At 39.3% G+C, this 25,148-nt stretch overlaps 1 protein-coding gene across 10 annotated transcripts in view; it reads right to left on the bottom strand.

The window, feature by feature from the left end:
• Positions 1-6,372: 6,372 nt before the first annotated feature.
• TACC1 (transforming acidic coiled-coil containing protein 1) overlaps positions 6,373-25,148 on the bottom strand; it is a 503,193-nt gene continuing 484,417 nt past the window's right edge. For all 10 annotated transcript variants that reach the window (XM_069214007.1, XM_069214008.1, XM_069214004.1 and 7 more), the window contains 6 exons: positions 23,435-23,511; positions 18,972-19,015; positions 18,534-18,694; positions 17,437-17,543; positions 16,674-16,794; positions 6,373-13,936 (listed from right to left, as the gene is read on the bottom strand). In XM_069214007.1, the coding sequence (XP_069070108.1) occupies positions 13,868-13,936; positions 16,674-16,794; positions 17,437-17,543; positions 18,534-18,694; positions 18,972-19,015; positions 23,435-23,511 (579 nt within the window). In that variant the 3' untranslated portion in view covers positions 6,373-13,867. The remainder of the gene's footprint in view (positions 13,937-16,673; positions 16,795-17,436; positions 17,544-18,533; positions 18,695-18,971; positions 19,016-23,434; positions 23,512-25,148) is intronic.

The raw sequence follows: 25,148 nt of genomic DNA on the forward strand, positions 1-25,148 counted from the left end.
GAAGAACACACTTTGCAGGTAGTACTGATAAAAATGATAATGTTTTGAAGAATTTTTGGAAAAGAGAGAAAGATGAATACAGAAGAAAAATGTTTTATCCAAAACTGATTTTAGAGATGATACATAAGAGGAAGGTACAGGTTTTCAAAAGAAGAATTCAAAACAGAAAGAGGCCTGTAGGGAATATTAATTGTGAACACACATTGGAATTATCAAGAGGTTCATGGCAGATTGTGCAGGGAGATGTTCCAACTATACCTAAAGTTTATTTTATTTTTGTAGAGAATGCTTACATCACATTACCTGCTGATTGGGAGGGTATTTGCTATTTAGGTGTGCTCTTTCCAAAGATGTATTATATACAGAGCTTAGATGCTTTAATAACGACATTTTCACAGAGATACACACATAGTGTAGACGAGGGAACAAAATTAGTAGGGACATATTTGGAGCTATCATACCAGCAGTAGGAGTGATACTAAACAATGAAGCACATTGCAGTTTAATAGTCGAAAACACTGAACTAGTGGCAATTGGATCAATGATTTTACAAAACAGATATGCTTTAGACATTTTACTCGCTGAAAAAGATGGTTTCTGCAAGGTGCTGAAAGTAAAGACTTGTTGTACATACATACCTGATGAAAGTCAGAAAATTGTAGAATATGCAAAGAACATTTCAGACATAAAACTTGACTTAGAACCATTACAAACCTCTAGTATTGTAAAACATTTCACAAAGGGAGTTTCTGCAATAGAAATTTGGATTTCAACAGCAGAAGGAGGAATCCTCATAGCTATATTAGTACCTGTATTAATTGTAGTTGTTTGTTTCCTGTCTATTTTAGAAGTAAACAAAGCTATCAATACATCATTACAAAAGAAAAACAATAGAAAACTAAAGAAACAGATGAGAAAATAATAATTGAATGACCGCATTACTAAAGAATACCAGAAAGGAAAGAGAAAAGACTCAACTGAAGATGCAAGTGAGCTTTGAAATTGATCTGTGAAAGAATTTTTGTGATGGTTAAAAACCATCAGACGGGGGAGCTTGCAGGAGCATATTAAATAATGACAATTAATGCAAATAACATGTAGAAATAGCAAATATAGGCCTCAGATGAAAATCTGCATATTAAAAGCAAGTGAGAGCAGTAGGCTTTCACATTATCATGTATTTAAATAAAGAGGCTGCAGAATACATTTTCTTTTATCCTGATGTAGGTCAGGAATGTGATATGTTAAACTTTCGTTGATGGAAAAGTGCAGAGAAATGCGTGATCGAGAAAAGTTGTTAAATTTCGACCTTCCCATATGCATAGTTTTCATTAAATATATTAATGTATTAAAATGCATAGTTTAATTTCTGTAGAATGTTTCATATGAACAATAAAATATTGAATTTAAAATGGATGGGAACCATATGATCTCAAGCTGTAATGTGGAGGCCTAACCATGAACTGTTTTTGCCTTGTACTGAGTGAATGGTGGGAATTGTACTTTGGCTAGCTAAAAGTGTCTACATTTTTGCTTGTTAAAGTTTAATGTTTGCGAGTCATTGTCTTTAGACTGATTAGACAACAGAAGCTTTCCTGTTACCATTAAATCGCTACCTGATTGGACGAGCTGCTGTGGACTGCAACATGATGTAGCCAATTATTGATATGAGAATCCATAAAAATGCATGGTCCTAGGGTAGGGGGAGCCTTCACTACAGATCTGTTATGACCCAGACTATTTGCTGTCGTTTCTCAGACTCATTCTGAGGGACCCTTTATTTTCTTGGCTTTAATCTAAGCTGCTCTGAGAGTGAGTTTCTTGTGCATCTCTTTATGGGAAGTTCTAATTCATGATCTGAGTTTTAATGCTAAAAGCTTCATGCTTTCACCTCTCAAATTTAGAGATCCTGATGGCTTCTAATTGATGCAGTTCTCTCATTCTCCATAGCTTAGAATAGGGACTATTCCTTTATGGAGCGCACTTTATGCATTTGCTCGGATACTAATGATTTATATTCATTGATTAACTGTGGCTTATTAATAACAATTAACTTTCTAAAATATTTTAAATAAAGCTTTGAAATGCCCACCAACTCTCATCATTGGTTCCCAAAAAACTGACATTAAAAACAGAGCCGATTAGTGGATATTGATTTGCAGCTACTGGATACTCTCATCTACAACAAAGGTCCATCGCCCGCGCCTAGATGAGAAAAGCAGGGACTGTTGATTTGATGAGTTAACACCGTTAACCAAATATTCATTTAAAGTCCTTCTCCTCCAAGGGTTTGGGCATTGAGCAAAGATAGTGAAAGAAATGATGTGACTAGGATAGAGTTCCTCCATGAAACACATTCTTGTTTCATACATTGCGTAGGTGAGAAGCCACGCAACACCACCATGAAGTTTCATATTTTATAGATCACTCTCCACTTTGAAGCCCTTCAGAGAACACCCCGTATAGCCTTTGAGTTATCATCTTTGGGGCACCTGTTGCAAAGAGTAGAGATATTAAGGACACAATCCTGGATTTTTGGATTTATTAATTTTTCTGCTGGGGTACACGAAGCTTGCTGTCTCACTGTGACACCTAGTTTATCTGTGGTCTTTTCACAGACCTGAGAGATATTAAAAAATGGCATGAGTGTCTCCCATTCTTTTTCCTGATGCTTCTTCTGATCCTTTAGTATTTATTTGGGACAGAGACCTCAAGAACAAGCCTCTTGTCTTCTGACATGGGTTGGAATGCTAACTAGGGCAATTTCTGGTGGTTTTACTATTTGCAAGCACTCTTCCCATCACCTACCATGTTATTGAAGAAAGCTATTCAGGCAGTAGGATGTGTATCTACAAATTGTCCATCTATTTTAAGAATATTACATGTCTTCAATAGGCTTTGTTTGGAACACAAAATGTAATTTTCTTCAATATTTATGAAGCGTGAAAAACAGAACTAGCAATCATACTTTCTTTTTCAAATAGGAGATAATTTGAAACGTTTTCATCCACATGAAAAATACACCAATTTATTATTACCGTCAGGAGCATTTCTGCCCTAAAGTGCACATTGCAAACAACAAGGATGCCTATTTACAGGCACGAGGAAAAAAAATGTTAATCTGTCCAGAAATGTTTGAGCTGGGATTGGAAGTAGTACACAAGGGGATTCAACTCTTATTTTTGGTGTATAGCATAGATCATATGTCTTTTGCAAAGTTGGAAAAGGTGGTTGTGCTAATACCCCCTTGTTTACCTTTATTGTGAAGAAGATGATATCTAAATAGTTCACAGAGGTCAAAAACTCATAAACACAAAGTCATGCAGCTTTATGTCATCATAAATTTAAAGTAACACTAAACCTGAAAAATGCTGTATTCGTTCCTGCTTAGACCAAAGCACAGCCAACTGGATGATTTTTTTTTTTATATGCGTGTTAATCCGGCAGGCTTTCCTACTGAGTTACACTTCGACAATAATGTAAGATAATATAATAATGAAATAGCAGACTACCCTTAACAGATCTTTGTTATTGATGCTCATTTTAGTTTTATTTCAGATTGTTAGGCAAAAGATCTGAACATTTTAGAACATTATCATTAACTGAGGTCAATGTACTTTTAAAACAAATGTGTTCAATTGTCATTAACATTTTCAAAAAATGTTTTTTAATCTGCCCTATACCGGATTATATAAATACTGGTGTACTACTCTTTTTTTTATGTTTTTCCTTTTTAAAACTGTCATTCGCTGTCTTGTGAGCTTTGGCTCTGCACCACCTACAATGTAATTGGAAATGTCACTTTTAGAGATCTGATTGAAATCCTTAATGTTTGTTTAGGCAACTAGTCATGTACACTGACACCATCATAAAAGGGAACAGATACATTCTAACAATAAAACCACACAGAACCTGTTTACTTGTGACACCAAGATAAGCTGAAGTTTGTATAAACAACATGTATAAGTTACTAGCAAAGAAGCCTTATGGAAAATGGAATGACATCGTTTTGGATATTTTGTCATATCTAATAGGAGGCCTAAGAAAGTTATGTAGCACATAAAAAGTTGCACCTTTTTATTATGGCTTATTCTTTTTACCACACTATGTAACAATACAGATAAGGTGGATATAGTGGCAGGTAATAAAGAGAGGGGTTGGGTATAGATTTTTACATGAGATGCATTTGCGTGGAGATCAGCGAGATATGCTGGCAGTGATTAAATAGGTGAGCAGTTGGTCAAAGCAGTATTAGTGCTGAAGGACATTACAACCTTTTACAACTCATTAAGTACAACTTGATAATGTGTGATAGGACTCGGGGAAAAATTTCTTCTGGAGGCAACTGGTCAACCAAAGGACACAGAATAGTAAAACTGGTGGTTCAAAAGGTATTTTGTTTAATGTACATTCAAGGCTTAGAATTAGTAATCCATTGATTAATTTGCCTACTGTCATCCAGTGGAAGATGCTCGCCACACTCTGTGTCTTGGGGAGGCCAGGAACTTTTCCAGCTTAATTTCAGGTATCCTCTACCACACAGAGCAAGCAGTCTGCTCGCAAAAGATCTACTGGGAGCTTTCAAAGGACTTACAGGAGGCTTGGTGTGTAAGCATTGCTTATCATTGGTTGGCTTTATTATCACTCCTTTGCTTGCCACTTATGTGTTATCTTGGCTTTCATTTCCTGTATTTGTTTGGAGCATATTTCTGATAGGTCGACATATCCTGCCAGTGGCCACTTTTAATGAACAATTGTTTTTTTTTTTTGGTTAAGCACTCCATGAGGGTGCATATACGTTCCAGTTCCTCTCCCATGCTCCATGTTGAGCTCTCCCTTGCGTGCTTCTCCTCTCACCTCTGTGTTGCTCTTTCCTTTGTTGGCATTTCCCCTGTCTCCGCATTGCTTTCTCTCTTGAGTGCTGCTCCCCTACATTTTTTTTTTTAATGACTAGGCAGCAAAAAAGTGCTTTGGCACTACGTTATTTCTTTAAAAAAAATACCGATCAACCAGAGATCAGTAAAATCAAGGTAATTAAATTACACCATATGCACATGCTTGATGATGAATGTGCTTACATACCTTATTACACATGCACATGCCTACAAAATGACAGTGGTATTATTGTGTTTTGTTCTGTTTTTTTCCATTTGGCCATGGTACTGCATTGCCCAAAGTGAGTGGCAAACTTATTTGTCCCAAAGGTGAGACCTATTGGTTTTGCCAGTGCTTGTTTTTTTATATTGGGTGTTGGGGAGAGCGAATGAAAAGTGAAGGTGGCCTGGGTGTTTAGATAAAGGAAAGGGGAGATGTTGATCAGTAGCAAGGGCTTTTAGTTTTATGTTGAACCAAGATATCTTGGGGCCAGTATTTGACAACCATCATGAGGTTCCATTCACATTTTGCCAGTCTACAGCATTGTGTAGGATGTTTTTCATACAAAAAGACAATTAGTAAGACGTGAAGCAGTGTGTGTTTAACTGGGGGTCATGGGGACGGTGTGGTAAGGGAGTACTCTGACCCATTCGAGAAGCGTGCCTTTTTTTCCTAGGTGTTACTTAGTTGAGTACTTTCTCCACTCAGGATAATACGTTGTGGAGGAATATTTTGCCAGACCTCTTTAATACACAGGTTTTTCGTGAGTCTTACTTTTCTCAAGATAATGGATATGGGTGACAACTACTTTAGCTTATGAACCTCCTAACCATATTCCGCAACATCAACCACACTACTCTTCTGAAAAGAATTAGACGGGTGATTGGATTAAGGCAATGGACATGGCTCTTACTTGGTTGAAGTCCTTTCTAATAAGAAGGTTATACTTTTAGATGGACAGAGTATGCAGAAATGATGATTGTGGAGTCTGCAGTGCCACAGGGTTTGAGCCTCTCAATACTGTTACTTAACCTTCTTGCCCAACTTTCTGATGAAGCTGGGGATCGAGCTTCAAAACTAGAATGACAACACTCAATTGGTGATAGGAGGAAAAATGCCTTGTGTTAGATGAAATGCATTACCTTAAGACCGCATGATTATTAAAGAGCTGTATAAGAAAGCTTCAAAAACTCTCCTTTTTTACCTGGTCATCACCCTGCAGTAACAACAAATCGGTACCTTTCTTGTTGGTCATTACATGCAAATCCAATGATTGAGTTATTCCCTTATGATTGACTGACTTATTCACGTTATTCAAATATGTGTGTAATTTTTAGGTTTTGAAGTGAAAATCTTGTCATGACAGCCCGCCTCCGTTTTGATGCACATTCCAGGGACCAACAAATAATGGATCTTTGTGGATTAGTTGGACATCTTGTTTTACAGAAATGTAACAAAATATAGCATTTTTTAAAAAGACAAAAACAGGCAAATATATTTAGTAACCGATATAACCACATTTTATTTGGACAAAGGAACATGGAAAAAATATATTAGTAATATCCATCATAATATAATCTCCTTTGTGTGAGTACAATGTGTACAAATATTTGCCTGAAATATAGAAGCAGGAAATGATTGTGCATAGAAATGTATGCAAACGGGGAGTACACACTCTATACAGAGCAAAACAACTGAGAAGCAATTGCAACAGCGAGCACAGCTTTCTGTTAGAGCATACAAAAAGGTTTCCATACACCATATCTGCGCTGGGTTGACCCAAGGATCTACCTATGTACAGCGCTTTGCATTAGCACACTTATTATGCACACACATTTAAGCCATGGACTGCCACTCCCTCAAATAAAATTTACGTACACGGGTTGTGTAAGTCTAGCAGTTATCTGGAACGCAGCGATGCATGGAGTTTGATACAAACAGCATGAACCGGGAATGAGGAATAACTGGTCCTGTGGCATTTAGAAATAATTCTGGAAGGTGTGAGTGCACATCATGGATGATGTATTAACCTGCCAGTCACTGTAATGCTCTGTACACAGCACATGAGAAAACTCCCTTTACTATTAAATTTCACCCATGAAACGAATTCAAGGCATTTGCCATTTAACCTAACAGGTGTATTGATGAACATCTTAAGGCATCCATTTTTTTGACTAGTTTAACTCACACCAGAACAATACTTAAAACAATACAAAATGTTGATGTTATTGCTGAGCAATTAAAACAGGGAATTGAGTGAGCAGCTCTTGAACTTAAAAGAGGAATAAACGAATTGGCTGCTTCCTAAATCAAAACCAGAAAAAAACTATGTTTTACAAATCCGTGCTTCAGGCTCTGGGAGGCCCCTGGTGCGGCAGCCAATGCTTTACGAAAAACGAGTAAACTAGATATCAGGACCGGCAGCCTCTGGCTCACATGTGCAGGCAGAAAAATCAATTAAGTAACTCAGAAACACAAGCTTTGCTGCAGGCTAACAATTTTACTTCAGAGAACTGCAACACCTCACCGGCTGACAGCTTGAGGGGAGTACCTGGCATAGACAACTACAGAATGCATACACCAAGCTTGCTAGCGCTGTGCATGAAGACACCAGGCACATTAAGTAGTGTTCATCAATTCTCCGCAGTGCCTCCTGGTCAAGCAAGTTATTCTATTGTGCTTCGTCTAACTCACAACTGTACTGCCTAAAATACCTGGGCAGGCACAACACCAGCACAAAGAGCATTACATGGATTAACCCTTCTGCAAAGATTGTTTTGAATCACGCAATACGTTCATCAGGACAAAAATATCTTACAAATGCTTACCTTGTGACCTTCTCAAAAACTTTACAAATACGTTCTCTTTTATAAACATAATCAATTTAGCAATAGAGACAAACCTTGTGCTTGCATGGTATTGATAACAAAAATAGAAGAGTCATCTGATTTATTCATTAGAACGTAGCAGCAGCACTGTATGGAACATGGTCCAAGAAACCAGTATCTTAGGTAGTGCTTGATAGAATTATTCCAACAGTAAATTTCCTAATGATGTCTTTCAATCAAATCTACATCTCGGATCCTTTAATCAAACACACCATTGGCATACATCATTCTTCCTCGAAACGCATAGACGAAACTACTGTGCCAAAAGAGCATCCATTCTTAGGTACTGTCTCCGGTGAATGTACCATCTAATCAGAGGAGACTTCTCAGACACCTTTTATATAATGTATATCTACTAAAACCCAACAATATTCATACTCTTTTAAGGAAAGTGAGCAAAAGGAGACTTCAACAAATTGTATGCTTGTATTTCGTGTGCTAAAATGTAGGGCAGTATGTGCTCCAAGTCTTCTTTATATATAATGTGTTGCATGTATGGCATGACTACCAAAGATTTTAGATAGGATTGTGAAACTTAGTCAATCTAGATCTTACCCCTCCAAGACTACTCTTAGTTACATTGGACGCCCGTGAGGGAACAAACTAACTTTCTGTATTGCAATCCCACTTATTTGTCAGCACATATCGGATAAGGACTATCAGGCAAGAAGGGCATTGAAAAGATGGGGGAGGCAGAAGAAGACAAGTAAAACACCACAAGGTAAAGACAGTTCTTATATCTAACATTAGCAAATTCAGCTCTCACTAATGCAGATTACTTATAGCCAAAGGGGTCACATGCTCCAGTTAGGACTTTAGGCCTCCTATACAATTAAAGATGTGAGTCCTTAGCAAAATAAAAATATAGCTAATGCCTTACTTGTCTTTCTTCAAAAATCAGTTACAAAATGGTGAACAGTCTTATTTGGCATCGCTTTTTAAAAGATTTTCTGTTAAACCAGGAACAAATTGAATGTTCAAATAGCCTTGGAAAGTTGAATGAACTTCCTGGTTTTAAAAGGAAACCAGCTCTCCGGGTTTGTCTCACTGAAGTGCTTGTGTGTAATACTTCGATAGTCCGTAATGCCTAACAGTGTGATTCACCAAGATGGACGCTGTCAGAAAATGACCAATTGCAGTCTGCAAATAAGAAATTTCAGGTTACAAACCTGTCCTTGACCACAACTACCTCCTTCCTTCTCAAAATAATATGAAACCCTTTAGAAATTTTAAGCAGCTGAGACAGAACACGTTACCAAGTTCAAGGGAGGTATAATGCCCTCAATGCTCAGCTATGGTCCATCACCAAATAACAGTCATCACAATCCTTGTTGGCTTCACCTTTTTTAATATATCACCTCAAAAGAGAGGTGATCATTTACTGATTCTGATATCGGTCTCAAAGTGAAGCAAATCCTATTCAGGCCTCCCTTACAGGTAAACTTATTTGAGAACACTCACCATGACTCTGTTGAACCTTAGGATTTGTTTGAAGCATTAGTCATTCATATTTCATGCTCCTCAACTGGGCTGTGGATGCCATCCTCGGAATACCAGTGCTTGAGTTTATAATGTGTTTCACAGTGCACAAGATGAACCTCCTTGCACTACACTTAATTGTTGCCCCCATGGATAACATTTATATACACCTTTTTATATGATGTCACGTGGAACGAGCACTTTAAAGATACAGAGAACTATGTATTGAGAAATATTAAGATTCTCCTTGTGCTATTAGTCAGACTACCCGTCTGAGGCTGGAGGAGTCGTAATATCTAATGATGCAGTCTCACAAACTATAGACATGGGATTAAATGGTGCCCTTTATAGATTCAGGTGGAACTCACAGGCTTACCAGTGACAGCAAAATGTGACAGCATCTGCCGAACATCATTAAAACAGAATATGGCCTGCTGGTAGGCTGTCGGCCATAATAGCATACGTTGGGAAGAGGTTTGAAGCAAACTTCCATTCAGATGCACAAAGGCAGACTTGAGGGTTACGCATAATGCACGAGCTGGTTACCACTTTGACATTTTAGTGACCATAATATGGATAAATCATTGATCCATGTGATGACGACCGTTGTCTACAAATGGAATAGAAACAGAGGGACATAACCTGCTAGTTTGAAATTCGTGCTTTACCAGTGCAATGTACAACACTGAAAAAAATGTGCATGGCTGTTACCCCAATAGCCCACAAAGACAAAACTTGGACGGAAACTAGAAAAAATGTGTACTTGCCCTTTGGGTAGTAGTTGAGGGACTGGAGATGAAGAGTGATCGATATATCTTTTGGATGTAGCGCCTCCACTCCTCACATACGGTAAGACACTCCATTATGTGCATACACAGCTGTTGGAAAGTTTCCCTAGAGTCAATGCAACAAAAGTATGGAGCCATGTATTTTACCGAAAAATAGCCCCTTAGTTTCATTAGTCTTCGGACATTACTCAAAGTACATCCTGTGAAGGTGACTTAATCTAAAAAAGCTTTCAGTCCGCATTCCCGGTGATAGAAATACTGTGTAACAAATGTGTACAAAACACAGTAAATTAAAATCACAGTATTCCCTTCGGTAAATAGGCAAGCAGAACAAAACTGAAAACCGAAGACAGCAGCCTGGGTTCAAGATATGTTTCCCCCACAAGCGGCAAGGTGAGAAGGGACATTCCTGAAATCTTTAAGGGTTATTCCGGATCTGCAAATGAGTTGGCTGTGTGATTGATGTAAACATGCCTGCCACATCACAACACTAATGCATAATACTCTACCACACTTGTGAATTTTCTAATGGTTTGGACTGGCAAGGGATTACTAGGTGCATAGTGCTGAGCTGCGGAACACGTTTCAACAAGTAAAAAAAAAAAAGGCTGCTGCAGTAAGTCTCACCTAACCTCTAATGCCTGCGTTAACAAGGCTGCCATTTTGTATTGAAACAGTATCTGTGCCATTAAATGGCAATCATAATGATTAACAAAGCATACACAACTTAGTTAATATAAACACATCTGGAACATTATTTATGTCCCATAACAACAAACCTCTTCATAGAAAAATTATGAAAGTTCTCTTTATTTTTCTGTAACTTGTCGACTTCGCTTCCCACCTTAAGTGAAAAAATGAACTATTTAATTGAGGCTCCTTCGGTAGTAAATCTAAATCTAATACCCTCTGACTGCTTTGTAAAGCACGTACCCCTCTTTATAACGCTTACTATCCCAGGGATAGTCATTTTAATGGCATATCCTTTGCATGTCAGAAGAATCCAGTTTCACTTCTGGAAAAGTAGGCCCAAACATTCTAACAGAGTCGCTTGCGAGGCGCAGATGAGGTCTTGGCCACATCAGTGTGTATCGAGAAGGAGTAAAGAGAAACTGAAACGCGGTCTTCTTTCACCACCTTCCAATCGCGGCCAAAATGTGTCTGCTAGGTCGTGGAGGCCGGCATGCGGACCTCCTCCTATCAGACGTCCCCACGAGCTGGTCTGCTGGGCGTTTGTATTTCGGTAAGGAACTCTGATGTGTCTAGCAACGGCATAAGCACTCATTAAAAAACATGACTGACGAGTAGACCTACGGCTGTTTGTTTCTACTAACCTGTTTAGGAATATTTAGCAATGCCCATAGGAAATACACTCGCACCATTCACACGCACAGCAGACATTCACGTGATGTGCACAAAACGTCAATCTTTGGATTCCTACTTTCCTCAGATAAATACATATCGCGTATCCTGCTCTATGCAAAAGGTGCCCATCAAGTTCATCTGCTCCTGTCCTTGGTAATTTCCTCGTTTACCAGCTAAGTTTTTGAACGCAACATTCAGCCCACTGACCCCATACACAAAAGTCCTCTAAGATCCTCACTACAAGTGATTTGTTAATTCCAATTGGACCAGAAAAAGGAATTAAGAGGCCCACTGTCATAAATTGCTTCGACCATCCAAATTATCCATGTGAAAAACCTGGTAAATCATGCAGGAATGGGGCATCACTGATTCCCACATGTCTCTCTAAAGCACTCTATTATGTCCCACCACCGGAATTACCATAACTCTTGTAGAAATAAAAGAGATTACTGCTGGCCAGACCTAAGTGAGCAAAACATACAGAGTAGGATCAGATGAATCTAAAATAAGGCAGAATATGCATTTTTACAAGCATCATATTTTTAAAAATATACATATATATATATAGATCACAAGTAACATAACCAGAATCCTGAACACTTCTGCCCCCTCTCTTAACAAAAACTCTTCAAAAAAATCAATGAACTATAAATATGCAGCGAGCTAATTTTTGAAACAGGCCCAGGGTATGAGTCAAGATGATTGAATACTTCTTAAAACACAAACATAGAAGAATAGACTTTGAATTGTCCACACGTTGGTCAAACACACTGATCAACTGCAGACCACTAAGATGGAAACACTGCATTGCGCAAATGTGTATACTTCAGCGGACATTAGACAATGAAATTATGACAGCAATGCATGCAGAATAACAAAAAAATACCCAGATAATTTCTATTTACAGTACATCATGACAAAGGCTTCCTTGGCATTTGGCAACACAATGACGAAAGTTTTTCATCAATACCACAGTACATCAGCTTGGCGCACAACAGAAGGGCAACATAATGAAATTATAAAATAGAAATCCCGTACAGGTGCATTTCTCAAGCAAGAATAGCATAAAGTTGCCAGAGTTTTGTTGAGTGAACCCGCAGAGCTGTTAGTGGGTCTCATATGATGCCGATAACAAGTCAACCCCTCACCGAGTCACAAGAATATTAGCTTCCTCAAGCTACTCAGTATCCACCACAGTGTTCAGTAAAATAGCATAATATTGGTACCATGGTTCCATACTTGAGCAGACTGTCATGACACAAATGGCTAGACATCTGAACGCTTTCAGGAACACATCAGTAACCATTCATGTGGTCATTCACAGACTTGTTCCAAGTGGCCCACCACTTGCAGCTTGTCTCCAGACTAAGGTGTCTCATGCTACATGAAAGGCACCAAAGCTTTAGCATCAAAGCTCCCTCACCATCAGAAGCCAAAAGAAGAAAATGAAAAAATCAGATTTTATGCTCTTCTGATGCTTTAAACAACAGAAATTCCACAGCCTGCAACGAATCCTTCATTTAGAATTGGTATTCCCAATTTAACAAATGTGCCCTAAATTACAGTACAACACCAATAGTTAGGTCTAATCTGGCAGTGGGCATTTTAGTTAACAGGGTTTACCCCAAAAGATGTTGGATATAATAATGGATTCTTTCATGGCATGCTAATACGTCTTCCTCCAAGGTTATGTCCTTTTCTTGAGAAAAGATTTAGCTGTGTCCTGCAGGCTTCCCGCCAAGAAACTGCACTGAGTCTCAATTAAATGACAGCCTTCACTGATCGGTAATCAATAGTAAGTCATGGCCTTCAGTCCCAACAAAACAGAGCAACCTTTGTGATTGTTTTAAGTGGCAGAGATTATTTTGAGTCAGCTTTGTGAAGAGAGTCCCTTTAGACATTTACAAGTTTTTTTTTGTCAGTTTGATGTATACCACGCACCAAAGTCTCACAGCACAACAGCCATCTGCTCTTTTTGTTTCAATAACCTTTTGGTTTCCGGCTCGTATTTTTAAATAGGTGTTTCTTATCCAGTGTAGTTTTCCTGTGACACATTATTTACTTCATAAATACCACCACCACATAATTAGCACATAGAATGTTGACATATTATTAAAAATCGGAATAAAATGTGGAGGGAAGTATCTTAGAATTCAACATCAATTCTTACAGACCAACTTCTTGTTCTTTTAGGTCAACAGTTGTGAAAGAAACAAATTGATGACTTCAATGAAGTGCAAACAGCACACATTGTACCACTTGAGCACTGAGAGAGAAAGCCATAGGCATGTAAACAAGCCACTGTGGCGTTTTTCCTATATCCATGGGATTCAGGTGCTTTGGGGAAAAGCTGTGCAAGCAGCACAGGGAAATGAGACCTGGCTATATACTGGTAGCGGAAAAGAATTCCTAGAGAAATCAACGTTTTTGAATCAGTCAGGTGATTAGCACTGCAACCACAAGCTCCAGTCTTCAGTCATTCCTTCCCATTTTGGCGATCAGTTCATCACAGATCTTCGTCAATTCTTCAATCTCTTGATTCTGGAAAAAAAAACAAATAAAAGAACACATAAAGCATTATCTCATACACTGTGATGCAAATAGACCAGTACAATGCTCTAAGTGAAAAAAAAAACCTCCTGCGTGGATGATGGAAGCATGAAAAATGTTGGAGGACAAAGACAGAGCAAGAGAACACACCTCTAGCACATCGGTACTCACAGTCCACTAGCATGTTCTATGTTTGCAGTTTGAACCCCCAAGGACATGTTTACAATGAAATAAATCATGGACTGGAAAACTGGGAACCTGTCAGCCTATCAGCATGCTTCCTTTGCCACCTATAAATACTAACATAGGCCCGATCTGGGAATCATCCCATTGCTGTCAGGCATCAGTTCCCTCAATGTGCTCATGAATCCTACTCCTCAGCCTCTCTCCCCCACCCCTATAGCCCCACGCTTGTCTCCAGCCTTCCTAATAAGAAGTGCAGTGGCAACTGGAGCTATGGCTTAAAGGGAGCTATTGAAAATGACTTGTAGCACTCTTCTGCCTTTCTCTCCATATGCATCCCCGAGGAGCACCCTAGGTCAAGGTGAGTTGACAAGAAATTAGGACATAGGATGTTATTTGTAGGAAAGTGTTCACATTCAAACAGGAAAATGTAACTTGTTAGTCACCACCTGATGGTGAATATTCTAATGATATTTAACAGAGGAATTGATATCCATCTTGCTTTGAATCTGTTATAAAGCACAATATTATTATTAACTAAGAAGACTGCAGGGTACAAGGCTGTATTATTGCTTACGGTCGTGGGCAGAGATCTAAACTAGCATTTACAACGACAAGGAAGGGAATCCAATAACACATTATCTTAAGGTCATGGCATTTTATTTTTTAGGGTTGATGAATCTAGCCACTAGTTGCCTACCTCAGTCCACCCTGAATGATGACAGACACCGTTTTTTTGTGTATCCTACAATCAACAGCATGATCTAGGGGTTAGCAGGTCCACTTGAGGAACACATCCTTTTTGTGTGTATATTTATAAGCAGAGTCAGCAGGATTTCTGAGGGCTGTGGTTCACAAACGTCATGGAAATAGAATATGAGGAGTGAATCTGCCCACTTGACTTGTCATTTGTATAATTGTGGCTGTACACAACGAATTACCATCATGCTTTAGATGTTATTATGCCACAGTCGAGAGTAACAACTCGTATCATTGTTTTGGATGATGGGAGTAACAAGTGTCCTAAGTGAACAGGTTTTCAAGGCAATGTGAATCAACCTGCTTTACTTCTCTTTCGTCTGGCATGGTCAACATGTGCTTCTGATATGCTCCACTACCAATGCTGAATCATATTTTGTCACTATGAAGTCTTTTAGAAAACCTGGTTAAGGGAAGTTCCTGAGTGACAGGTAGGACTGATCAGTCTGTGTCTATCTGGAGAGATGTAAGAGACCTTTGCCACTTAAGCACATGCCAATGTTTTCCTTGATTTATCAGTACATAGCAAGGGTGTCCAGTAGAGACAGCCCTCCACTGCAGACTTCCTTTCAGATTGTAAAACCTTAAATTTGTTACCTTGAAAAGAATAAGGACTCTTTGAGAAAATCATGTGCTAAAGATATTCAACAGAGAAGCATCAGGCTTCTGTAGACTGGCTCCACTAGACAGGTGAGTCACAGGGGTTTAAGGCAGATTATCCTAACGTCACTGCCAACTTTTGTTTGGTAGCCTGGTATACACAAGGTAGCATAAGTGTTGGGGTCTGGATTTTAACTTTATTCTCAAAGGCTATGTGAGATGAGAAGATTGTGGATCCAAGCACAGTGACTCATTGGTGAGTTTAGGTGGCAAGGGCTACAGCACTAGTCTTCACTTTAGAAGTCCAATATTGTTCTAGTGCCACTTTGAGAGATGCAGAGGTTGCTTTGTAGATAAACCAAGCTCAAATTCCCTATGAGATAGCGCAATACTGTCCTTGCTAACTGTTAATGGTTGGTCTATGATTACAAGGCAAATGATCAATTCTCTGTGTAATCAAAATCACTTTTTCCATATGGGTACCAGGGTATACACTGAAGATTTATGATCATAGTCCTTTGACATCTTGCACTTTAAACTGGGTAAATCAGTCTGTAATCATCATCTAATACAGAATGCTGGCTATGCAGATCTTTCTATGTAAAGTTATACATTTTAAAATCTAACATTTCAAAAAGGTGTAGGTCTGAGAAAGAGAACTTTGTGTTTGTTCCCAATTTGATTTCTGATATAGAATAAGAACTTAATCCAGTCATGCTGCATGCTTAGTCAGCTAATGAATTTCCATCAAGCGATCAAACTTGTAGGTGTGTACACTTGTGGCACAGTTCAGTTTAGGTAACACCATAAATCAAAAGGCATTGAGGGAAGCACACATACACGCAGCTAAAATCTCAGCTTCTCTTGGTGATTCCACCGTAGTCTGTGTTAGGCCCCTTCCTACTAGGCATTATTTACGACATTTTATATAGCACTAGCATCTCACCTATTGGACCAGCACTCTGGGAACGGAACAATAAAATATAAAAACTTTGAATTTCCAGTAAGAACAAGACTAGATGAACCAGTTCAGCAGTGGGGGTAATTTGCAACTTGACAATACATGGTTAGCTTGAAACCACAAGTACTGTGAAGGCTACTTAGTGATCACATCAAAAAGTTAAAATGAAATGGTGTTGTTGTCTGCAATGTTTGTAATCATGAATATCAAATGAAGGAGTATTACCTTTTGCTGCAGGGATCTTTCCAATGACTCAACTTTCATCTGTTCTTTCCGAAGACCAGCATGAAGGGCAGTACTCTCAGACTTAGCTTTCATACGAACCTGGGCTATTTCTTCATTGGCTCTACAAAAAGTAAGACAACATTAATTGGAAAAATATTCTTTCATAACATTAGTAGCCATTTTGTAGTATTGTCATGAACCAACTCAACTTTGATATGAATAAATATAGTTGACTGCTTGTATTTTTCATTTGGTTATATTTCAGGTAAAATATCAGGTTTGGCAACAAAACTGAGCAATGTTCTACACAATGCGTGGCCAGAAAAGTGAGTACACTTATTTTGAATAGAAGTAACTCCTTTTACAGTGCTTAGAATAGAAAAAGAGTGACACGAAGCGCTAAATAAAAACAAGTTATTTTCATTACTACTACCCACTACTTCACATATATCACTATAATGCTACTTGTGTCACATGTTCTCCATTTCTCCTCAATTCATTTTTAGAACAAACCTCGAAGGTTCGAGCTATCTATAAAGGAAAGGATAGCACTAAGATGCACCTAATACATTAGCAGTGTTTGAACAAAATTGTAGGTGCATGGATTTTATCAGAAGTAATGAACAGCATTCCCACCAGAGACCTGTATTACACCCTTCCTCAATAAATCTGCTCTTAAAAAAGAAATACTTAATGTTGAAGAGTAAAATGGAGTTTGAAGGTTGAATCAATAATGCATGCTTACTGTCTGGGGAAGACTTACGTGTTCAGCTTTTCTTCTGCGTGGATTTTCAGAGCTTGGTACCTTTGTTCCTCCTGTTTTACTCTGGTTAGGTAATCCTGAGCACACTTTTTCAAGGCCTCTTCATTCTAAATGAAAGAAACATTTAGAATGATGTCGACTGCATAATGTCCTCGAGTTCATGGTCTACGAAAGTAGGCTTTCCGCAATTAATATGGATTTAATATCTACTAATGGTTTGCATTAAGAGTTGTTAAATTTAAGGAAAAGAGTGCACATGTGCTGTGCCAAAAAATGCTAGATAATTTGTTAAAAATACTGAAAATAAGTTAGAAACAGTCACAGAAACATTGCAAGCTTTAAATAAGTCAAATACACTGCAAACAATGATGAAATCCACCAGGGTCTGACTGGGACAAAAATATGCTCCAGTGCCGAAATAAAAGAGGCCCACTTTAGCCAACCAGATAGCTGATAAAGGGACCTACATTTGCAAATCAGTTTTGAACTTGTAAAGACACGCTGTGTGAGTTTTTTGCAAGGTATGTAAGACTACAAGTATTTGGGTTTGCTGCAGGCAATGTGTGTGGGAAGTGAAGCAGTGCGCTTGGTAATCTCCTCTCACTAAAGTGAGTGATCAAATTTAGAGGGGGTTGCTAAAGATGCACCTACTTTTGTCAAGAAAGAGAAAGAGGAGGGCTGCGATTGAGAAAAAACAATACCTGATTGGAGAAAAGAACTTGGGGGTTGGGAAGGTGTGTGGTGGTGGAGCAACTCTTATTTGTAGAAAGTGGTAAGAAGGGATGGGGTGTGCTTGTAGCAGTGTCTACACCTGTGAAGTGGTAGGAAGGAAATGACCTTGCTTGCAAAGCTCTTTGCCATTGTGAATTTAATAGCTCCCAAAAGATTAGAGGTATCTAATTTGTTACCAGTTGATAGCATAAGCTTCTAATTGTTTTTTTCAATGTTACATACTATTTGGGAAATATAGGCATGTACATTGAGACTACTTGCTAATAGTACACATTTGCTATAAACAAGCCAAATTAAAAACATTAGGTTGACTCAGAGCTGAGCCACGCTACATGGCCCAATTCAGAAAGAGTGCTAAGGTTCACCTTTTTGAAGCCCTCAAGGACTCCTTTTAAGTTCTCGTATCTTCTGAAAAGTTCAGACAAAGACCTTTCCACAGAGTTCAAATCTGACACCGCTTGGTCCTTCTCATTTGTGATCTGCTGGATACTCTTCTGAGATGCCATGCTGGTCCTCTGCTCATCTTCTGCTTGGCAGGAAAAAAAAAAGACAAGGGTGAACGATTACTCTTTCAGAAGCTTGCAGACTAAAACCAACACATGAACCATCAAGTGAGTCTGCAGAAATGTACCAAATAAATAAGGGCAATGGAGCGGATCAACGGACTTTCATTTTTTATCAGCTTACATATCCTCTCCACAGATTAAAACATAAATTACAACAGAAATAACACTCGAAGCACTGCCCATCAGATCAAAGCCCTTTCCGCACATGAGAACAATAGTCTTATGGAAGGTTTTTACCTATCATCTGTGCAATTGTTTTTTCATATTCTGCAACGATTTTCCTGCAAAATAAAAGAAAAGGTATTTTATTTTAATTAAGTGATCACTGTTTTGCTTAAAGGGTGAAGTTAAACATTGGTTTAAAAAGCAATTTAGCACAAACATGAATTACCTTACAGTAAGCTTAAAGGCAATTGGTCTTTGCAGGACATGGATTTTACAGAGTTTACTCCTTACTAACCCTCACTTAAGACCAACTCATGCACACAAGAAGGTATTTTGTTGTGCTCAACCTTGTTCAAATCACAATCCCTGGACTTGGCCTCACCAGATGGCACCTTAGTTGGACTTCCACCTCTGAAGTAGATTTTAGTGCTTCCAGAAGCTTGCTGGTTTATGAGTGACCATGCTACCCTCCCGTTGTCTGAACTTCTTTACCAAGCCCATTTAATGTCGCCAAGGGCTGCTGTAAATCCTGCCCTTCTACTAGAAGTCTTCATTCACTGCCCAAAACAATCTAGTGCTTCTGCGGCAGCCTGTAAACTTGGAGCACTAAACAAGTGAAACACTGAGTAAGCATGCACTGTTGGCGTCTCTCCAATGAAAGGTACATGAACCCTGACTCCAGAAAGATCTCTACAAACATATACGAGCCTCATGTATCAAAGAGTTTTATGATCCATTTGTGTCTATGGGGAAAATGTGTTAGTACATATGGACCTTATTAAGTAGCAGCAAGGGAGGAAATCCTCCAGTGCAATTTTGTTGAATGGGCTAGACAGGGCTATTTAAATAGTGACCCAAAGCTCTCCTAACGGGTCATGTTAAGTGCCTTAAACATGGGGTTGGGGGGGGGGGGGAGTTATGCATTGTCTTTGAATTGGGGATGAACCATAGCTGTCTTGTAGGAGTCGTAAGTTGTTGTGTAAGCTACCACTCTGTCATAGCTATGCAAGGTTTGCTTTCCCACACGCAGGTGACCTAAGTCAACTTAACTCAATGCACTAGTGCTGAATGTTAAAGACAGGTTATTGTAGTCCCACAAAACTCCACTCAATATTTATAGCTAAAGTGAAATCATTTGCTTTTCGGTCACTGTAGTAATCACACAGGTAACTCAGAGAAAATATGTTTATTTCTCAACTCCTCACAGGCCACTGCTCAAAACCCTTCAACATTCTATAGCAAGCTCCCGGTAGTTCCAAAGTCCCAACATTCTAGGGTGAACGGAACGTACTACTGTCACTACTTGGGCAAGAATTATGTACATATTTAACCAATACTCTATGTCTCTATGTTATGCTGATATTCACATATATATATATAACTATTTACAATGACAGAAGATGTTCTCTTCTATACAATACTTATACCAGTCACCAACAATTCTGAAAAAGGGAATCAGGCATTGTGATAACAGTAAACCCATTTTGTTCTTCACAGTCCCTCACACACATCACACACAGTACTAAGAAGAACAGACACTTTTCACTAAAATTATTTATTACAGCGGGATGAAGCTGTTTCTTAGTACATCTTAAACAATCACTTAGAATTTCATATAAACAGCAAGTACAGTTTCAAACAGTAAAAATAAAAAGAGCACTACTAACCGTTAAAATATCATCTAAAAGCTTAACACCCAGACCTGCTTCCATACAGTACCCTCAGTGAGCATATAGTAGAGCAACTTGTGAACTAGAATTTCTTGGGGAAAAGCGGCACGCTGCATATCTTGTTGACAGCTTGAGCTGTCATTTTCAAAAAGGCATTGGAGAAAGTATTCCTTGAGAAAGGCAAATACGCAGTGGTAGCAGTTCTCCTCAGGGACTTGCCTCTTATCTGCTTCAGGCAGGGTGCTTCAGCTTCTCAAAATGCCAGCATAAACTCCAGACGGTATCTTGTAGGATAATAAGAGTTGAAAGCCCTCTATGCCTGAGAGGCTGAATGGTGGTCCTTAAATATGGAAAACATATCCGGGGTGAAAACTTCTAACAGTTTTAGGAATGTGGTGTGTGGATTTCATTCACAAGAGAAGGGGTCGTAGACATATCATCAAGCAAATGAGAAACAAAGAGACGTCATTTTGAACTACACTTCTTTGATGATTTATCTAGTGGTGTTTTTGGATGGCCCTGACACATTGATAATGGAACACTTGTCTCAGACTAAGGCCCCCATTATGACCCAGGTGGTCATCAGACCGCCAGGGTCGCGGTCAGACCGCGACATTACAGCTGTGGTGAAACCACCACAGTTGGACCGCCGACGCTGCTTGCAGTGCTGCAGTGGTAGCCCCGCCATGCAAAGGCTGGCGGAAAGGGGGTGCCAGTAGCCCCATGGGGGCCCCTGCACTACCCATGCACTAGGCATGGGCAGTGCAGGGCCCCCTCCATGGACAGCCCATTTGCACTTTCCACTGCCCGAATTAAGGGCAGTGGAAAGCGTGACAGCTGCTGCTGCATCTGTCGTACCACCACATTGTCGCCAGCGCCACTAGGAGCCGGTGTCAATGTAAAGACCCTGTTCACCACAGGGCCGCCGGCCCTGCAGTGAACCCATTATAGGGCCGCGGTGTTCAGGCTGCACAGGAGGCCTGATGCAGAATGAGTTTGGCAGGCGGAAACTCATAATGGGTGCTTAAGTGTCTCATCAGGTATTATATCGAGGTCATTATCAGGAAACATTGATTTCTATGTCCTCTTCTTAGTTCAGTGAACGTTAAGGGCAGACGACATTCATGGTTTTATTGTTTACAGCATATGACAGAATTTGGAAGAGGTGTAGTCCGAGATGGATCAGAGGGCCTAAACAGAATGGAGTTTGGCCTTAGGTACATTACGTCAAAGTACTGGAAAGAATAAAAAGTCTGTTTAAGAACTGCATCATCTCCACCCAATATATCCTCCACAAAAGGTACTTATTAATAAAGGCGGCCAGAATCCCATAATAACCATCAACATTTAACATTCTTTAGATGAAAATCCCTCAAATGGTCACCACAGAGATAAATAAAGCCCACTGATAATAGGTGCCAGGGCCCTAAATGAGGACTTATCCTACCCGTTACAGGTTTGTGGTGAGAGCAGATGGTGAAGGTGGACTTTGGATCAGAAATGTGTTTAAATGTTTTCATTAATGTGTAACAAACAGTTACCAAGCATATTGAGCTTGCAAGGAAGTTCGGAGGCCCAAAGTGAATACTGATGGGGTGACATGAAAATGGACAAGCACCTTTGCTAGGCACAGGTGGTGTATGTTGTGGTCTCAGAATGACCTAAGGTAAAAGGTAATCACACAGAGTCTTGGAGGGCTGGGGAAAGTGGTTCTATAGGCAAAGACTGTGTTCTCACCTTTGAAGTGAAGACCGAACAATGCAAGAGAGGTGCAATTGTTTTAGGTAGCAGGAGCCAGAACCAACCTAATTACCAAACTCTGCATCAAGTGTTTTGCATGTGTAATATTAGGTTTGTGAATCTTAAGGGAAAATAGGTAGCCCTAACATTTCACAGGATATATGTGGATTCAGAGCAGTTGGGTGAGAATCTTTGTAAAAACAAATAGTACGGGTTAAGAGGTTGCTTGTATGAAAGCATGGATGGAAGCTTTACCAAAACTGCTCTGGGTATACCACACAAAAAGAGTAAAATGTGAGGCAGACAGCAGTTTCCAAGGTCTCTTTCCAGCGGTTGATAAGTCCATCAAATGTGTTAAGGCCACAGAAGTGGTGTAGAAATTAACTTGAAAAAGACAGCCACTATAAAATACTGTGGCTTGTGGGTGACAGGGTGCTAATCGAGGAACTCACAGTTGGTCCCAAAGAAGACAGGAAGACTGTTGTAGCGCTTGATAATAATCAAGAAAGAGTAAGTTTGGAAGGTAGAGAGAAGTAATATCGAAATGTATATATCAAGGACGATGGGAGTAAAAACAATTTGCCAAACAACTGGTATGATCCGACAAGATGCTCAGAAAGTATCAAGCAGTGTGGAGCTTCTAGAGGTGTGCTCGCGAAAATCTGACAAATATTGTTTAAGTACACTTTCTAGTGCTAGAAAAATGGTGATTTAATCACATTGTAAATTTCAAGAGAGCTGGACGCATGTTTTCAACTAGTCACAACAGACCTCAAATGGATTGTGCTGTTCTGGTTACATGTGGCATGCTAACAAAGTAAAAGGTAGTCAAAAGATAAACAGAAATGTCACTCGGGGACTACATATTGCAGCTGAAAGGAAATGCATTAAAAGCATTTGAGATTACACTTAGAGTAACCTTTAGGAATGACCTTCTGTTCATAATATTAAGGAAAAATTGCTGGGGTTGTAGATGTGACTCATCAGTATTTAGAAATGATCAACCTTCCATTGGACAAAATACCAGCAGAACTGCATTGTGTACAACACCTTTGCACTGAGGAGTGGGCGAAATACCAAGAGTTCCAACACAACTCATTTCACTGGGATAAGAATATAATGTACCTCATTTCCAGAACCTCTTGTCTGCTCTCTTCATATCGCTGCTTCCATCCTTTGGCTTCAATTTCTTTCACAATTATCTAGAAGGGACAAGAGGAGATTTGCGGTTTTATAATTATGGGAAAATGTATGTCCGGTATCTCTAAATCATATAAAAAACCTAACCTCCCGCGCTGGCTGTAGTAAATTGCACATGTAGAGAAACCACTTAAACTTCAAGAAGGAACATCACTTTTTGCCGACACCTTTGTTTTCTGTCATAAACTAAATGGGCACTGAAGTGAACGTTTTCTGTCGTTTAATGGTGCTGTTTGGTCTCAGTCATAGGTGACAGATGCTGGACATTATGGATATTATGGCCCACCCATTCACTGAATATGTTTGTTAATCAAATACAATGTCTTCACTTGCACTACCCACATATAAAGCAACCAGACAGCACATCCAATAGAACTAGGGCGTATGTCTAAGGATAGGAGACCAGGCATCACTAACCTTAGCCAGAAATTGAGGTGTAGTGCATAAAAAGGAAAATGTTAAATTATTTGATTGATGGGATTTAATGTAGAAATCGAGTAAACTCACCTCAGTGGGATTTGTGCAGTTTTGCATTATCGCGACAGATATCAGGAAATTAAAGCAAGAAACAGATAAAAGACAAGACATGAGGCTTAGGTGCGGTACGGAGAGCTGTGGAAGGTGGGTGATGAGTGATGACAGTTATATGAAAAAGGCCTTTATTCTGAGGAAAGAATGTGCTTGTGAGAAGAGGGTAGCATGTGCTGGAAATGTGAGCACATTTCTTCTTGATGTTAAAATAATTAATTTTCGATGCTTCAAAAGCAACTGAATCAAAATGAGAAACAGCAATGTTGCAAGGTGCTATCAGAGACATCAAAAGTTTGGTCAGAATAAATAGTGTCCTAGTTACGTGTTCTGTGAAAAATTTATTTATTTAAAAAATATAATGCGGAGCATTGGTTTGCTTTACTTGACATAACTAGGCCTCACTGGGCCACATTACTGAAAGTGCATGTTTAAATGTTGTGCATGAACATTTTTTTTTTTTTTTTTTATAAAATCATTCACATTCAGCTGCAGTGACAGTCTGACCCCTGTACATGTAAAGTAACATTCTCCTTGACCTACCTGGCAGAAGGAATATGATTTGAAACATTTCAAGGTTATGTACTGAATCTGCAGCGCAACGTTTGTCTTTATGGTCGCACAGAACAATGCATTGTATAAAGTTTAATTATCTTGTTTATTTCCTCTCTGCATCTAAATCATGCAAGTTAACAGCAAATGAAAATGATGTGCAAGTAGGTATTATGGGCGGTGGAATGGAAGCTGATAGTATGACTGCCTTGCTGTACAAGTAACATTTGAGTGCTGCCTTTTTAGGGTTGAGCGTGCGCAAGTGCTCTGGCCCATGTTGTCATCTCTCTGTGGGCCTCTAACCATGCCAATGTCATGCCCGTCACTCTTGTTGGTTTGTGGGCTTTCCTGTTAAAAAATCGATTGATTCCATTTGTGAAAGGCATGCATACGTCATGCCTTTTCCGGTGTTAAGCCCTCCTCGAGCGCATCGGTAAACTACTGAAAACATACAAGGCTCTGTGTTTTCGGCTGGTTTATGGACTACTTTATCTTTTAATTTCCTGTGCATCGCGATCTCGCTGGGCAGAAGTTGAGTGCTTTGAATGACGTTGACCCT

This window comes from Pleurodeles waltl, chromosome 11 (genome assembly GCF_031143425.1).
Source record: "Pleurodeles waltl isolate 20211129_DDA chromosome 11, aPleWal1.hap1.20221129, whole genome shotgun sequence".
Classification (NCBI taxonomy): domain Eukaryota; kingdom Metazoa; phylum Chordata; class Amphibia; order Caudata; family Salamandridae; genus Pleurodeles; species Pleurodeles waltl.